This window comes from Eschrichtius robustus, chromosome 6, assembly GCF_028021215.1.
Source record: "Eschrichtius robustus isolate mEscRob2 chromosome 6, mEscRob2.pri, whole genome shotgun sequence".
Taxonomy (NCBI): domain Eukaryota; kingdom Metazoa; phylum Chordata; class Mammalia; order Artiodactyla; family Eschrichtiidae; genus Eschrichtius; species Eschrichtius robustus.
In genome coordinates, this window is record NC_090829.1 from 111,718,242 (window position 1) to 111,736,125 (window position 17,884).

General features: G+C 38.7%; 1 protein-coding gene across 1 annotated transcript; it reads right to left on the minus strand.

Annotated features, from left to right (window-relative positions):
* Positions 1 to 1,555: 1,555 nt before the first annotated feature.
* On the minus strand, positions 1,556 to 7,184 carry LOC137765952 (tripartite motif-containing protein 14-like). Its single transcript, XM_068545685.1, is given in 3 exon segments — positions 1,556 to 1,996; positions 1,998 to 2,183; positions 6,942 to 7,184. Coding segments are annotated over 3 exon segments (870 nt in total).
* Positions 7,185 to 17,884: the final 10,700 nt, after the last annotated feature.

Below are 17,884 nucleotides of genomic sequence, written 5' to 3' on the forward strand. Positions count from 1 at the left end.
GAAAATGAAGAAGTTGGAGGAGGAGGAGGAGCAGAGAGTGTTGTTTACAGCCTATTTTATTTCTTTAAAAAATGCATTAAATATTACAGAATGAGACGACAAGCCAGAGAGAGAAAATATTTGCAAAAGATACATCTGATAAAGGATTGTAGTCCAAAATGTACAAATATACTTGAATTTTGACAATAAGGTAATAAACAACAATTTTTAAAAGGACCAAAGACTTTAACAGACATCTCACCAAAGAAGATATAGAGATGGAAAATAAACGTATGGAAAGATGCTCAACATCATATGTCATCAGGGAAATGCAAATTAAAACAACAGTGAGATACCACTACTCACCTATTACAATGGCCAAAATCAACAACACTGACAACACCGAATCCTGGCTAGGATGTTGAGCAAAATGAATTCTCATTCATTGCTGGTAGGAATGCAAAATGGTACAGCCATTTACTTTGGAAGGCAGTTTGGCAGTTTCTTACAAAACTAAACATACTTTTACCATAATCCATTAATCACTCTACAGTTGTTACCCTTAAACAACAGGGGTTTGAACTGTGTGGGTCCACTTATACACAGACTATTTTCAATAAATATATTGAAATAATTTTTGGAGATTTGTGACAATTTGAAAAAACTCACAGGTGAACTGTACAGCCTAAAAATATTGAAAATCTTAAGAAATAGGTAGGCATGAATGCATAAAATATATGTAGATATTAGTCTATCCTTACATAGGCATAAGGTGAGTAATATTTAATATAAAATTAATAATGTGTTAGTTTTCTTACTGTTTTATAACTTTGCTTTCAAAGAACTACATTATCTTACAGGATGCCTCTCTCTCTGGTAATTGGAGAAACTACTTATCATCCTATCATCACAGATAAGTGGTTTTTTAAAAAATGTAACAATGTTTCCAATACTTTATTATGAATATGACAGTAATACTGTATGCCATAAAAATTTTATAACGATTTATTCATTGGTGTATAGGCTAAGCTATCATTAAGCAATCATATCGCTGCTTCTTCATTATCAATGTATGAATCATTATGCCTGTATATAAAATTTTTGCATACATTATCTTTTCATTTTTTATGTCTAATGTTACTAATTTATATAACATTTACAGTGTTTTGTATCATAAAATACAATATTGATGTAGGTGCTGACAGAAGGGTTTGTCTTATAAACAGACAATGTAAACTTATGGTTTCAATAAATACAGTACACTACTGTAAATGTATTTTCTCTTCCTTATGATTTTTTAATAACATTTTATTTTCTCTAGCTTACTTTATTGTAAGAATACAGTATATAATACGTATAATACAAAATTTGTGTTAATTGACTATTTACGTTATCGGTAAGGCTCAGGTCAAGAGTAGGCTATTAGTACCTAGGAGAGGAACTGTTCAAAGCACAGGGCATGACTGGTAGTGGAGAGGATGGGAATGCTTACAGAGGCGGCAGTAGACCAGCCACGTCCGGATCGGGTGAGGCCAGAGCCGCGGAGAGCCTAGGGCGGCCACTCAGGTGTCGGCCCCTAGGGCAGTCGGGAGATGCTGATGACCCCTTCCCAGAGCCGCAGGGCCGGGTAGAGCAGCTCCTGGAAGGCGGCACGGAAGGTGTGCAGGTGGGTCATGCCGCCCGTCACGTCGTAAAAGGTGAAGACGCCGACCTCGTAGTCCAGGAAGACGCCGAGCCGGTCGGGGTCGTCGCGGGGCCGCAGACGGCTGCGCTGGCCGTCGTGGAAGGCCCAGTACTCGAGGTCATATAGTTCGAGGCACCAGGACTGGCGATTGCAGCCCAAGCGGGCGGCGGCCGAGGCCCCACGGCGCCGCAAGGAGCCGTAGGCCGCGCCCACCCACCAGCCGACGGCCGCCTCCCGCACGTCCACTTCCCAATAGTGGCGGCCGGCGTCGAAGCAGCCGCGGCCCAGCACCTGCCACAGCGCGTCGAAATACAGCCCGGGCGTGGACCCCATTGCTGCCGAGGTGACCGCAACGCACCTTCTGATGGTCTGCCGAGAGGCGCAGGCGCGCGTGCAACGTGTCTGGCTCCAGCGCGGGCGTGTGCGCGTCTGCGAAGGGCGGGGACACAGGGCCACGCCCGATGGGCGGGGCCAGTGCCAGTGCCCCTGCCCCGCCCGCCCCCGGTAAACCGACCCTGCTCTACCCGCTGTCCCGCAAGTGCTCAGGGTAGAATACAGGGAAACACGGAAATCACAAGTGGGGCGGTGGCTGGGGAGCACAGGCAGGAGAGAACATTTTAGTGCACACCCATTGTACAGCTTGAATTTTGTACCATGGAATTTGTTGCCAATTTCTAAAAATTTAATAAAAAATAATCCTATCACTGTTAAAAAAAAAAAAAAAAAAAGAGTAGGCTATTACTTAAGTTTTGGGGGAGTCAAAACTTATACATGAATTTTCAGCTGTGTGTGGGGTCAGTGCCCCTAACCCCTGCATTGTTCAAGGGTCAACTGTACTTGGTATTCACCCAAATAGGTTGAAACTTATGTCCATATAAAAACCTTCACATAGATATATTCATAATTGTCAGAACTTTGAAGCAACCAAGATGTCCTTCAATAGGCAAATGGAAAAATATATTGTGATACATCCAGACAATGGAATATTATTCAGCACTAAAAATAAATGAGCTATCAAGCCATGAATAAAGATGGAAGAAATTTAAATACATACCACTAAGTAAAAGAAGCCAATCTGAAAAGGCTACATACTTTATAACTCCAACTATAACATTCTTGGAAAGGGAAAAATGATGGAGAGAGTAAAAAGATAAGTGGTTGCCAGAGGTTGCAGGGGGAGTGAAAAATAAGAAAGCACAGGGATTTTTAGGGCAGTGAAACTATTCTGTACTACTACTAGAATGGTGGATATATGTCATTATAAATTCCTGCAAACGCATAGAATGCACCACACCAAGAAAGAACCTCAATGTAAACTATGGACTTGGAATAATAACAATGTGTCATTGGAGGTTCACCGACTGTAACAAATGTACCACTCTGGTGGGGGATGTCAAGAGTGGGGAAGGTTGTGTGTGTGTGGCGACAGGGTTATTTGGGAACCCCAAGGTTATTTGGGAACCCTTTGGACATTTTGCTCAATTTTGCTGTGAACCTAAAACTGTTCTAAAACATAAAGTTTATTAATTTAGAAAGTATTATTATGTAAATTTACTTTTTTATATACCTCACAGGTCTGTTGTGTGAACCAAAGGGTCTGATGAATTTGAAAATACTTCAAATAAGTCTACCCTAGTCTTCTCCAACTTGCAGTTTTTTGTTATGGATTTCCTTGTTACTCCAGACTAAACATAATCAAAACTGATCTACACATTATTTCCTTCAAACTCTTTCTTTCACCTGCTTCATGTAGCAGAGTTTACAGTGCTATCATCAACTCAGAAACCAAGAAGGAAAGTAGAGAATTCTCTTTAATGCTAATATCATTTTGTTTTTTAAATTTAGCTGAATCCATCTTCTCCTCTCACGCTCTCCAAAAAATGGTTGCCTTGGGTACATACTAGAATCATCTGCAGAAACTTTTAAAGCTCCTGATTCCTAGACATCACCCCAGTTCAATTATAACAGAATTTCTGGGGGACCCAGGCATCAGTAGCTTTTAAAGCTCCCAGGTGATTGTAATGTGCAGCCAGGGTTACAATCCACTGTGATTTAGTCCCTAATGATCTAAAGACTAGATAACTTTATCAGGATCCTAATTGATGGTTCCACCTCCAGAACTCTTCCTGTCAAATGTAAAATCCATCATCCAAAGCTTGCTCTTGAAACACTCCCTATTTTTTAAACTTTTTTTCATTTTTATCACTTCAGGATAAAGCCCAAATCCTTTCCAGGGGATATAAGAATCTGCATGATCTGGATCCCCAGTTCCGCTCAGTCTCACAGCCTCATTTTCCACAACAACAAGCTGCTTACACTTCTCTGCATACACCTCACCTTATTGCAGCGCTCATGCTGTTGTCCTTCCATTTACTTATCAGCCCCTCATTATTTAACATTCATCTCAGAAGCTCTCCTCATCCCCACCCTGCCAGTTCCAGTCAGGATGGCTTTGTGCCCTTCATCTGGGCTGCAATAAAACTTGCATGACTTTTTCTATTTGTACTTACCTGCCCCCCCCCCCCCCGCCATGGATCATAATAATTTCATTTCTCATGGTTCTCTTATTAGTCTGTGAGCAATCAAAGGAAAGTATCGAGTCTTGTCAATGCTTGTATCCAAGCACCTGGTTTGATGCTTTCATGAGGAGGCAACTCAGTCATTGTTTGTTAAATGAATGAATGAATGACATCATTATAAATGCAAATAAAGTGTCGGCTTGTCATTCCCATTAGGGATAGGGAAGTAATGATAACAGGATGAAGGAAGAGTGTTAACCAGAGATCTCAAAGTTTTTATAGGAGGCAAAGTGATAGTTTTTTTTATTACTCCTAATCTACATTATTGTTCAAGTTCCTGAAGGGTAGGTGTAAAGGAAGGTACCACGCAACTGTTTATGATTTTTTTTTTTTTCTATTAGCATCAACTTCTTAGAGAGCAAGAAAGATCTTGTAGTACCAATATGGGTATCTGAAGGTGTCTGCTTATTGAGATAATCTTAGTCCTACTCTGGTTATCGAAAGGAAGATGGCGATTTTGACAGATCTTCAATGTAAATCAGAACTAAGGGAAGCAATGCTCCAAGAGTCATTTGACCATAAAGCTGAAATTAAAAATAGTTATATTGTGATCCTTATGTTGACTCAGATCTTTGTCCAAAATTATGATTCTTATTTCTTTTATTTCTAGTAATCAGTGGTTAAACTAGTTAAGATCACTCCCTTAATACCACATTTCCCAACCCTTCTGAATACCTTCCTTGTACTCTACTCAAACCTGACCTTCAGGTCCAGTCACTACCCTTAGCCAGGGGTCATATCCACTTTAATATCTATTTTTTAGCTCAGTGATTTCCCAGTAGTTTTGCATTGTACACCTAGGATTACTTTTCATAGATTGAAAAATAATTTGGTCCACATTTATGATCTTATTGACTATTTATTTGGTTGAATCTTCCCTTTCGCATTGCGGCGGGGAGGAAAATAAGGAAAATTCAGAGTGATAATAAACTGCTTTTTTCTCTCAGCAATAAAGTTAAACTACCTGAGGTGAGGTGTCATTTCAACAATATTTACCAATTTTGTTTACATATCAAGTAGAGCAACAGCCAAGCCTACTAGTGATTACCACTTTAATGAATTATTTTGATTGCTTTTTCAGAAAGGCTCCCTGTTTTACATTAGATCATCCTCAATTATTGAAATGCTGATTTAAATTCTCTAACACATACTTGTAGATTTTCCTTAAATCATCCTCACTGTTTTCTAACAGTATGTGTTTACCTAACAGAGGAATACCTGCCTTGTCTCCATGTAATTATTTAAGCCACTCAAGTAAATTTAAAATTATTCTCTTCTGGTTAAATTACACATTCTAAAATTTTAACTGAAAACCAGCTGTGAGAACACCCTTTCTTTATTATCAGTAACATTTTATTTTTTTTAATTGCTTAAAAGTTGTTGCTAGTGAGAAATATAGAGTCTGGTTTCTCAGAATTAAGCAACACCCATAACAAATATTCACATATGTCATCACTTCATCAAGTATTAAATGCAGGACCCGATAACCAGAAATGTATACTTTCTGTTTGTTTATTTATTTTATTTATTTATTTTTGGCCCGTTGGGTCTTTGTTGCTGTGCGCAGGCTCTCTCTAGCTGCGGTGAGCGGGGGATACTCTTCATTGTGGTGCGCGGTCTTCTCATTGAGGCGGCTTCTCTTGTTGCGGAGCACGGGCTCTGGGCGCGTGGGCTTCAGTAATTATGGCACAAGGGCTCCGTAGTTGTGGCTCACAGGCTCTAGAACGCAGGCTCAGTAGTTGTGGCACACGGGCTCAGTTGCTCCACAGCACATGGGATCTTCCCGGACCAGGGCTCGAATCCGTGTCCCCTGCATTGGCAGGCGGATTCTTAACCACTGCGCCACCAGGAAAGTCCCCAGAAATGTATTCTTTTTAAATAACTTTTTTTCTGATATAAAAGGCTTTCTTCTGATTATGAGTGCTTACTTTTAGAAATTTAAGAGAGTAAATAAGGGTGTAAACATCACTATAATCTCATACCAGTGATATAATTTTTAATATTTTGATGTCTATGTTCCCATTACATTTTTATATACACAAGCATTTATATGCATATGTCTTCAATCTTAGAAAGAAAAATGGGTGTGATGGGCCTAGAGTCTGTCATACAGAGTGAAGTAAGCCAGAAAGAGAAAAACAAATATCATATATTAACGCATATATGTGGAATCTAGAAAAAATGGTACAGATGAACCTATTTCCAGGGCAGGAATAGAGACGCAGATGTAGAGAATGGACATGTGGACACAGGGGGGAAGGGGAGAGTGGGACAAATTGGGAGATTAGGATTGACATATATACACTACCATGCATAAAATAGCTAGCTAATGGGAACATGCTATAAAGCACAGGAAGCTCAGCTCGGTGCTCTGTGATGACCTAGATGGTGGGATGCAGGTGGGGGGCTGTGGGAGGGAGGTCCAAGAGGGAGGGCATATATGTATACATATAGCTGGTTCACTTCATTGTAAGCAGAAACTAACATAACATTGTAAAGAAATTATACTCCAATAAAAAAAATTTTTAATGTTGTTTTACATTCTGTTCTTTTGTCAGTATCATATCCTAAGACTATAGAGGAATAAAGGAGTCTTCACGCCTCTCATGCTTGAAGTAAGAGCATGACCAACCTCCAGCAGGTGTCAAGAGTTAGTCCTTAACCTTTAAACACTCAAAGACCTCCCACCCTCCTCAGACCTCCCAGCCTCCAACTGCCAGTTCCACAGAGAGTTCTAGGCCTTCAGAATAGAACATCTCTAGCCTGGCTTCCATTCTACCTTCTGCAGAAGTAAAAAAGGGTTCTTGATTATCCTCCTCTACTGCTCCTTCCTCCCTCAAGGCCTTACCATCATTGTTTGCCTTCAGAACACCAGCACAAGTCCCATTATGCCCCTTTTCCCCCCAGCCACCTCCTCCTATTCTCCATATAGCTCTGCACATCCTCTATTCTCTTCCCAGTTCCTCCCACTCCCCCACTTATGAAACCTTCCTATTGTACCTTCTGGAGCCCACCATCCATCAGCAGCAAAATCTTCTATAATCTCAGTTTCTCTAATTACTTCTTCCCACAAGGACCAGGAGCTCCACTGAATGGAAGGCTTCCTCTGCAGCCCTCTCTAGTGAGAGTTGTTTTATCACCCACAGCCTTCCTATCACTGGGCCTGAAGGTGAGGAGGTTTCTTCCTTACTCTCACTGTCATTTTCAGACTCTTTGTCCTCTTGCCTTACATATTCTCAGCTTTAAATATTGTATCATTAGGCTATAAGACGCTTTACCTCCTTGTTGGAGTTATCTACTGCTCCCCCTTATTTATGGACAATTTTAACTTTCTCTAACCATGTTATTGTCTTCATTTTTGATGATTTTAATATCCATGTAGGTAATGCCTCCAACACCCTAGGCTTTTGACTTCTTTTGAATGATCTCCACTCACATTAATCATTAGTTCCCCTGATTATACTTTTGCCTTTGTCATTACCAATCAGTGCAAACCTATATTCTCAGTTCCAAAAATTCCATTCTTTAAATATTACCCCCTAAATTTCCAACTCATTATCTCCAGTATTCCAATACCTGCAATACTTAAATCCTGTGAGGACCTACAGTTTACTAATCCTATCTCATTTTCACTGTCTTTCATTCACCCCAAGCCCTTTATTCCCACTTTACCCAAATAATTCCACTGCCAAGCCGAATAAACAATGGAGATTATAAACAATTCTTTTCTTATACCTTCAGATCTTTCCCGCTCTCTTAATGTGTAATATTTATTGGTAAGGCCCCAACACTCTGCACCACATTTTGGTCCTGACTGTGGGTCAAGAAAAATGTACAACCATACCAGTTGGTCTCACTTTAAATTCATGCCTAGAAGTATTGAGGTCTCCTATTGCTTCTTTATAATTATAATACATATTTGTAATTCATTCATTTTTGATTCTGCTAGATACTCTTGACTCTTCTAAGAATCTTCTTTTCCATCTTTGTTTTCAGTACTACCTACTGAGAAAACTTAAGTGAGCGGAAAACAATTTCTACAAGACAAAAAATCAATTCACCTATTTATATGCTCTGCCTTCCCTCATATTTTAGTAAGTAAATGTCACTGTTTAAGGCCAACCCCTCCACTGGTGCACTAGATTGCATCTTCTTACCAACCCAAAGACATTGTTCCACAGATGCTACTTTTCTCCTGTATCATGAACGTTTTCCTCTCCACTAGATCATCCCATCAGCCAAAATGCATATTGCTTTTATTTCATCTTAAAAACAAGACAATAATTATTCTAATCATGTTTACTTCCTGCAACTGCTTCATTTCCCGTCTCTTTACAACAAAACATCTCAATAAAATGCATTACTTCCAACTCTTTCTCTACCATTGATTCTCTCTTAAACCTACTGCATTTAAGATTTTGCCCCACTATTTCAATACAGTTGTTCTTTTCAAGACCTCAGTGAATTTCAAGTTGCTAAATCCATGAGTTAATTCTCAGGCCACATTGATTTGACCTATTAGCAAAATGGGATTTCTTCAGTAGATTTCTATCCACAGTAGATTTCTTACTTTTCCTTGAAATACTTTATTTGCTTGGTTTCTATGATGCTCATTTTCCTGCTACCTTTCAAGCAATTTCTTCTCAGTCTCACTTTCTGGTTTTTTCTTATCTGCCTCACATCTGAATAATGAACTCCAGAGATTTTTTCACTTTTTTGGTGATATCATCATATTTCATGTTTTTAACTTCTATCTATATTCTTATAATTCCCAAATTTCATCTCTAGCTCATACCTTCTCTCTTAACTCTGGACTCATACATCCAAATGCATACCACCACCTCCATGTGTAATAGTCAACTCAAATTTAACATTCTGAATCTGATCTCCTGAAGAAGGTAGCATACAGTTATGAGTTATAGACTCTGAAATATCATTGCCTCATTCCAATCCTGATTCCATGTTTTAATTGCCATGTGAAATTGCCAAGGTACTTAAATTTCATGTGGCTTAGTTACTTTACTGCCAGACTGGGGATGATATTACTACTCACTTCACAATATTGTTGTATAACATATATATATAGTGTGTGTGTGTGTGTGTGTGTGTGTATAATTATATATATGTACATAATGAATTGGAAAGCCCTTTTTTTCCCTCCAAGATCTAGATAAGGTCATGTGGTTTGAGGTTTGAGAATTGCCTGTTCCTTTAATCATTTGAAAGAGTTTGCCCATTAAACCCCTGTTGTCCAGAGAACTTTTTATGGGTAATTATTGCAGGTCAGGTTCATCTGACTGGTTTTTACTGTTGTTATTGTATGTTTGTTTCTTCTGCTGGCCCTTGCTCGTGGTTTCTTGGTTTATGTGTGTTTTGTGATTTTTTTATTATGATCTCATGTTCTTTGGAACTCAAGCAATAGGACTTCTTATTGGTCTGGTTTGGAAATACAGTTTTCCAGAAGGAATTGTGTTTGTTGCTGCCAATCACCAATGGCCACTACTAATCCAGAATCACTTTAAATTATTTACTAAAGCATTTCAGATCACACCAGTTTTGGGAATTTAGTCCTCACTCTACCATAATAGTGAGCTTGTGTTTATAAACATTCAAGGATGATTTTAGTTTTACTGCCATCCAGCACCGAGGTTAAGAAAGCCAAGTTTCTTTGAGCATTTCTGCATATCAGGTTTATTACTAGCTCGCTTTTATTCTAGGGTATCCTGTATCATCTCCTGCTTTGGCTAGGTAGCTACCAAACAGAAGCTCAAATTCCACCAGGAGTTGATATAGTTACAGCAAAAACTAGCAATAGTGTAGTTGATGTAAATTATGCCAAAACTTGCCACATCTCTTTTTTTCATTTTGTTTACAAAGCTGACATCAGCTTTTGTATTACTATGAGTCTTTATGAGTATCTTAATGAGAAGGTGGTAGACAGCATATTTGTCATGGCACATATGTTGAAGTTGATTTACTCTGAAGATACATATTCCCATATATTTAATCCATGTCACAGCTCAGTTTGGGTTTTCTTTTAAACTTCTACAATGATGAAATCAGCCTGAGTAGTTATCTGTTTCAGGGGTCCCCAATACCCACATATTTGGTGATTTGCTAGAAAGACTCACAGGACTCAGGCATATAGATTTATTAATGGCTAATATTTATTATAAAGACAGTAAAGATCATAGTCAGATCAGAAACAGAAAGAGAAAATGACATCAGGTAAAGCTAGGAGGAATCCATGGGAATCCCTCTATCTTCTCCTTCATGTGAGAGGTCACACAAAGTACACTCTCCCTTTAGCCAAAAAGAAAAAAAAAAAAGGCAGCACCATGTGTGTAAGTAATGTTTCCACAATAGAAGGCTCATTTTAAACTCAGAGTTTAGGGGTTTTATTGGGGACTGATCACATAGGCATTCTCTGCCTAACAACTATCAAAATACCAACTCACAGAAGGAAAGCAGATGTCACTATAAATTATATTGTTTGCACAAAGAGTCTAGCCCCAGCAAAATTATCATATCAGTTAGGCAATGTTTCAGAGCCAAGTTCTCAGACACCAGCCAAACTTGCTAACAAGCCTTGTAAAGAGAGTAGCCCAGATATGTTCTTTTTTGCAGGTAACACACAAAAATCTTCTGACACTCTAATCTTTGGATTTTGATTCATTTTTGTTGATTCTACCAAAAAATAATGAGAATCAATTATGATTGGTTAGTGATTATAAAAACTGGTTATGACTAAAATGTGTATTTTAAAATAAACCTGTTTTGGTTTAGCTAACAAAACCAACTTGTATGAATCAGTTATTTTTCACTTGTTACTGTTTTTCTTTCTGCAGTAAAATACTGAGAAATCCAGCTTGCTGTTTGCAAGTTCTATATTCTATGCAATATTATTCTAAGTAGCCGTTTAACTATTTAATCAAGTTACTACATTAGGTGACCCAATAAGTTTTAAATTAATACTATTATTAGTTACCTGAAGAAGAATTATATCATGGATGAATTTGAAAAGGAAAAGGAAATTCAACAATTTCTGACAGAATCCAAATTGTAAAAGTTCTAAACCCTGATATTCACAAATGTGAGGATAAGCTGATAACTGCTCTTTATTCATCAAATATTTTCTCTATGCATAGTTTGTTAAAAGAACAATGATCGGACTTCCCTACTGGTGCAGTAGTTAAGAACCTGCCTGTCACCCCCTCTTGCGAGAGCACCAGAATCACAACTAACTGTTAAACGATCATCGATAGGAAGACTGAAACTCACCAAAAGAGATACCGCACATCCAAAGATAAAGGAGAAGCTGCAATGAGACAGTAGGAGGGGTGCAATCACAACAAAATCAAATCCCATAACCGCTGGGTGGGTGACTCACAAACTGGAGAACAATTATACCACAGGAGTCCACCCACTGGAGTGAAGGTTTTGAGCCCCACATCATGCTTCCCAACCTGGGGATCAGGCAATGGAAGGAGAAATTCCCAGAGAATCAGACTTTGAAGGCTAGCAGGATTTGATTGCAGGACTTCGACAGGATGGGGGGGAACAGACACTCCACTCTTGGAGGGCACAAAAAATTAGTGTGTGCATAAGGACCTGGGGGAAGGAACAGTGACCCCATAGGAGACTGAACCAGACCTACCTGCTAGTGTTGGAGGGTCTCCTGTAGAGGCCAGGGGTGGCTGTGGCTGACCATGAGGACAAGGACACTGGCAGCAGAAGTTCTGGGAAGTACTCCTTGGCATGAGCCCTCCCAGAGTTGGCCATTAGCCCCACCAAAGAGCCCTGGTAGGCTCCAGTCTTGGATAGCCTCAGGCCAAACAACCAACAGGGAGGGAACTCGGCCCCACCTATCAGCAGACAAGCGGATTAAACTTTTAATGAGCTCTGCCCACTAGAGCAACACCCAGCTCTACCAACCACCAGTCCCTCCCATCAGGAAGCTTGCACAGGCCTCTTAGATAGCACCATCCTCCAGAGGGCACAAAGCAGAGGCAAGAAGAACTAAAATCATGCAGCCTGTGGAACGAAAACCACATTCATAGAAAGATAGACAAAATGAAAAGGCAGAGGGCTGTGTCCCAGAAGAAGGAACAAGATAAAGCCCCAGAAAAACAATTAAATGAAGTGGAGATAGGCAACTTTCCAGAAAAAGAATTCAGAATAAGGATAATGAACATGACCCAGGACCTCGGAAAAAGAATGGAGGCAAAGATCAAGAAGATGCAAGAAATGTTTAACAAAGACCTAGAAGAATTAAAGAACAAACAAACAGAGATGAACAATACAATAACTGAAATGAAAAATACACTGGAAGGAATCAATAGCAGAATAACTGGGGCAGAAGAATGGATAAGTGACCTGGAAGACAGAATGGTGGAATTCACTGCTGCAGAACAGAATAAAGAAAAAAAGAATGAAAAGAAATGAAGACAGCCTAAGAGACATCTGGGACAACATTAAATGCACCAATATTCACATTATATGGGTCCCAGAAGGAGAAGAGAGAAAGGACCCAAGAAAATATTTGAAGAGATTATAGCTGAAAACTTCCCTAACACGGGAAAGGAGACAGCCACCCAAGTCCAAGAAGTGCAGAGAGTCCCACACAGGATAAACCCAAGGAGAAACATGCCAAGACACATAGTAATCAAATTGACAAAAATTAAAGACAAGGAAAAATTATTAAAAACAATGAGGGAAAAATGACAAATAACATACAAAGGAAATCTCATAAGGTTAACAGCTGATTTCCCAGCAGAAACTCTACGAGCCAGAAAGGACTGGCACAATATATTTAAAGTGATGAAAGGGAAGAATCTACAACCAAGATCACTCTACCTGGTAAGGATCTCATTCAGATTTGATGGAGAAATCAAAAGCTTTACAGACAAGCAAAGCTAAGAGAATTCAGCACCACCAAGCCAGCACTACAACAAATGCGAAAGGAACTTCTCTAAGTGGGAAACACAAGAGAAGAAAAGGACCTACAAAAACAAACCCAAAACAACAAAGAAAATGGTAATAGGGGCTTCCCTGGTGGCGCAGTCATTGAGAATCTGCCTGCCAATGCAGGGGACATGGGTTCGAGCCCTGGTCTGGGAAGATCCCACATGCCGCAGAGCAGCTGGGCCCGTGAGCCACAATTACTGAGCCTGCGTGTCTGAAGCCTGTGCTCCACAACAAGAGAGGCCACGATAGTGAGAGGCCCGCGCACCGCGATGAAGAGTGGCCCCCACTTGCCGCAACTAGAGAAAGCCCCCGCACAGAAACGAAGACCCAACACAGCCAAAAATTAAAATTAATTAATTAATTAATTTTTTAAAAAATGGTAATAGGAACATAAATATAGATAATTACCTTAAATGTGAATGGATTAAATGCTCCAACCAAAAGACACAGGTTTACTGAATGGATAAAAAAACAAGACCCACATATATGCTGTCTACAAGAGACCCATTTCAGACCTAGGGACACATACAGACTGAAAGTGAGGGGATGGAAAAAGATATTCCATGCAAATGGAAATCAAAAGAAAGCTGGAGTAGCAATACTCATAACAGATAAAATAGGCTTTAAAATAAAGAATGTTACAGGAGACAAGGAAGGACACTACATAATGATCAAGGGATCAATCCAAGAAGAAGATATAACAGTTATAAATATATGCACCCAGCATAGGAGCACCTCAATACATAAGGCAAATGCTAACAGCTATAAAAGGGGAAATTGACAGTAACAAAATAATAACACCTCATGTACACCAATGGACAGATCATCCAGGCAGAAAATTAATAAGGAAACACAAGATTTAAATGACACAATACACCAGATAGCTTTAATTGATATTTATAGGACATTCCGTCTGAAACAGCAGATTACACTTTCTTCTCAAATGCACACAGAACATTCTCCAGGATAGATCACATCTTGGGACACAAATCAAGCCTCTGTAAATTTAAGAAAATTGAAATCATATCAAGCATCTTTTCCAACCACAAAACTATGAGACTAGAAATAAATTACAGGGAAAAAAACATAAAAAACACAAACACATGGAGGCTACACAGTGTGCTGCTAACTAACCAAGAGATCACTGAAGAAATCACAAAATACCTAGAGACAAATGACAATGAAAACATGATGATCCAAAGCCTCTGGGATTCAGCAAAAGCAGTTCTAAGAGGGAAGTTTATATTAATACAATCCTACCTCAAGAAACAAGAAAAATCTCAAATTAACAATCTAACCTTGCACCTAAAGGAACTAGAGAAAGAAAAAAAAAAAAAACAAAACCCAAAGTTATTAAAAGGAAAGAAATCATAAAGATCATAGCAGAAATAAATGAAATAGAAACAAAGAAAACAATAGCAAAGATTAAAAAAATTGAAAGCTGGTTCTTTGAGAAGCTCAACAAAATTGATAAACCTTTAGCCAGACTCATCAATAAAAAGAGGGACAGAATTCAAATCAATAAAGCTAGAAATGAAAAAGGAGAAGTTGGAACAGACACCGGAGAAATACAAAACATCCTAAGAGACTACTACAGGCACTTTATGCCAATAAAATGGAAAACCTAGGGGAAAAAGACAAATTCTTGGAAAGGTATAACCTTCCAAGACTGAACCAGGAAGAAATAGAAAATATGAACAGACCAATCTCAGGTAATGAAATTGAAATTGTGATTAAAAATCTTCCAACAAACGAAAGTCCAGGACCAGATGGCTTTACAGGTGAATTCTATCAAACATTTAAAGAAGAGCTAACACCCATCCCTCTCAAACTCTTCCAAAACATTGCAGAGGAAGGAACACTCCCAAACTCATTCTACAAGGCCACAATCACCCTAACAACAAACCCAGACAAAGATACTACAAAAAAAGAAAATTATAGACCAATATCACTGATGAACATAGATATAAAAATCCTCAACAAAATACTAGCAAACAGAATCCAACAGCACATTAAAAGGATCATACACCATGATCAAGTGGGATTTATCCCAGGGATGCAAGGATTCTTCAATATATGCAAATCAATCAATGTGATACACCATATTAACAAATTGAAGAATAAAAACCATATGATCATCTCAATAGATGCAGAAAAAGCTTTTGACAAAATTCAACACCAATTTATGATAAAAACTCTCCAGAAACTGGGCATAAAGGGAACCTACCTCAACGTAATAAAGGCCATAAATGACAAACCCACAGCAAACATCATTCTCAATGGTGAAAAACTGAAACCATTTCCTCCAAGATCAGGAACAAGACAAGGATGTCCACTCTCTCAACTATTATTCAACATAGTTTTGGAAGTCCTAGCCATAACAATCAGAGTAGAAAAAGAAATAAAAGGAATACAAACTGGAAAAGAAGAAATAAAACTGTCACTGTTTGCAGATGACATGTTACTAAGAGAATCCTAAAGATATTACCAAAAAACTACTAGAGCTAATCAATGACTTTGGTAAAGTAGCATGATACAAAATTAATGCACAGAAATCTCTTGCATTTCTGTACACTAATGATGAAAAATTTGAAACAGAAATTAAGGAAACACTCCCATTTACCACTGCAACAAAAAGAATAAAATACCTAGGAATAAACCTACCTAAGGAGGCAAAAGACCTGTATGCAGACAACTGTAAGACACTGATGAAAAAAATTAAAGATGATACAAACAGATGGAGAGATATACCATGTTCTTGCATTGGAAGAATCAACATTCTGAAAATGACTATACTACCCAAAGCAATCTACAGATTCAATGCAATCCCTATCCAACTACCAACGGCATTTTTTACAGAACTAGAACAAAAAATTTCACAATTTGTATGGAAACACAAAAGACCCCGAATAGCCAAAGCAATCTTGAGAAAGAAAAACAGAACTGGAGGAATCAGACTCCCTGACTTCAGACTATACAACAAAGCTACAGTAATCAAGACAGTATGCTCCTGGCACAAAAACAGAAATATATATCAGTGGAACAGGATAGAAAGCCCAGAGATAAACCCACACACATATGGTCACCTTATCTTTGATAAAGGAGGCAAGAATATACAATGGAGAAAAGACAGCCCCTTCAATAAGTGGTCCTAGGAAAACTGGACAGCTACATGTAAAAGAATGAAATAAGAACACTCCCTAACACCATACACAAAAATAAACTCAAAATGGATTAAAGACCTAAATGTAAGGCCAGACACTATAAAACTCTTAGAGGAAAACATAGGCAGAACACTCTATGACATAAATCACAGCAAGAGCCTTTTTGACCCACCTCCTATAGAAATGGAAATAAAAACAAAAATAAACAAATGGGACCTAATGAAACTTTAAAGCTTTTGCACAGCAAAGGAAACCATAAACGAGATGAAAAGACAACCCTCAGAATGGGAGAAAATAATTGCAAACGAAGCAACTGACAAAGGATGAACTACAAAATATACAAGCAGCTCATACAGCTCAATAACAAAAAAACAAACAACCCAATCCAAAAATGTGCAGAAGACCTAAATAGACATTTCTCCAAAGAACATATACAGCTTGCCGAAAAACACAAGAAAAGAGGCTCAACATCACTAATCATTAGAGAAATAAAAATCAAAACTACAATGAGGTATCACCTCACACCAGTGAGAATGGCCATCATCAAAAAATCTAGAAACAACAAGTGCTGGAGAGGGTATGGAGAAAAGGGAACCCTCTTGCACTCTTCGTGGGAATGGAAATTGATACAGCCACTATGGAGAACAGTATGGAGGTTCCTTAAAAACCGAAAATTAGATCCACCATATGACCCAGCAATCCCACTACTGGGCATATACCCTGAGAAAACCATAATTCAAAAAGATACGTGTACCACAATGTTCATTGCAGCTCTATTTACAATAGCCAGGACATGGAAGCAACCTAAGTGTCCATCGACAGATGAATGGATCAAGAAGATGTGGCACATATATACAATGGAATATTACTCAGCCATAAAAAGGAATGAAATTGAGTTATTAGTAGTGAGGTGGATGGACCTAGAGTCTGTTGTACAGAGTGAAGTAAGTCAGAAAGAGAAAACCAAATACCGTATGCTAACACATATATATGTAATCTAAAAAAAATTAAAAATGGTTCTGATGAACCTAGGGGCAGGACAGGAATAAAGATGCAGATGTAGAGAATGGACTTGAGGATACAGGGAGGGGGAAGGGTAAGCTGGGACGAAGTGAGGGAGTAGCATTGACATATATACACTACCAATGTAAAATAGATAGCTAGTGGGAAGCAGCTGCATCGCACAGGGAGATCAGCTCGGTGCTTTTCATCCACCTAGAGGGGTGGGATAGGTAGGGTGGGAGGGAGATGCAAGAGGGAGGGGATATGGGGATACATGTGTACATATAGCTGATTCACTTTGTTATACAGCAGAAACTAACACAACATCGTAAAGAAATTATACTCCAATAAAGATGTTAAAAAAAAAAGATACACATGCACCCCAATGTTCATTGCAGCACTATTACAATAGCCACGCCATGGAAGCAACCTAAATGCCCATCGACAGATGAATGGATAAAGAAGAAGTGGTACATATATACAATGGAATATTACTCAGTCATAGAAAG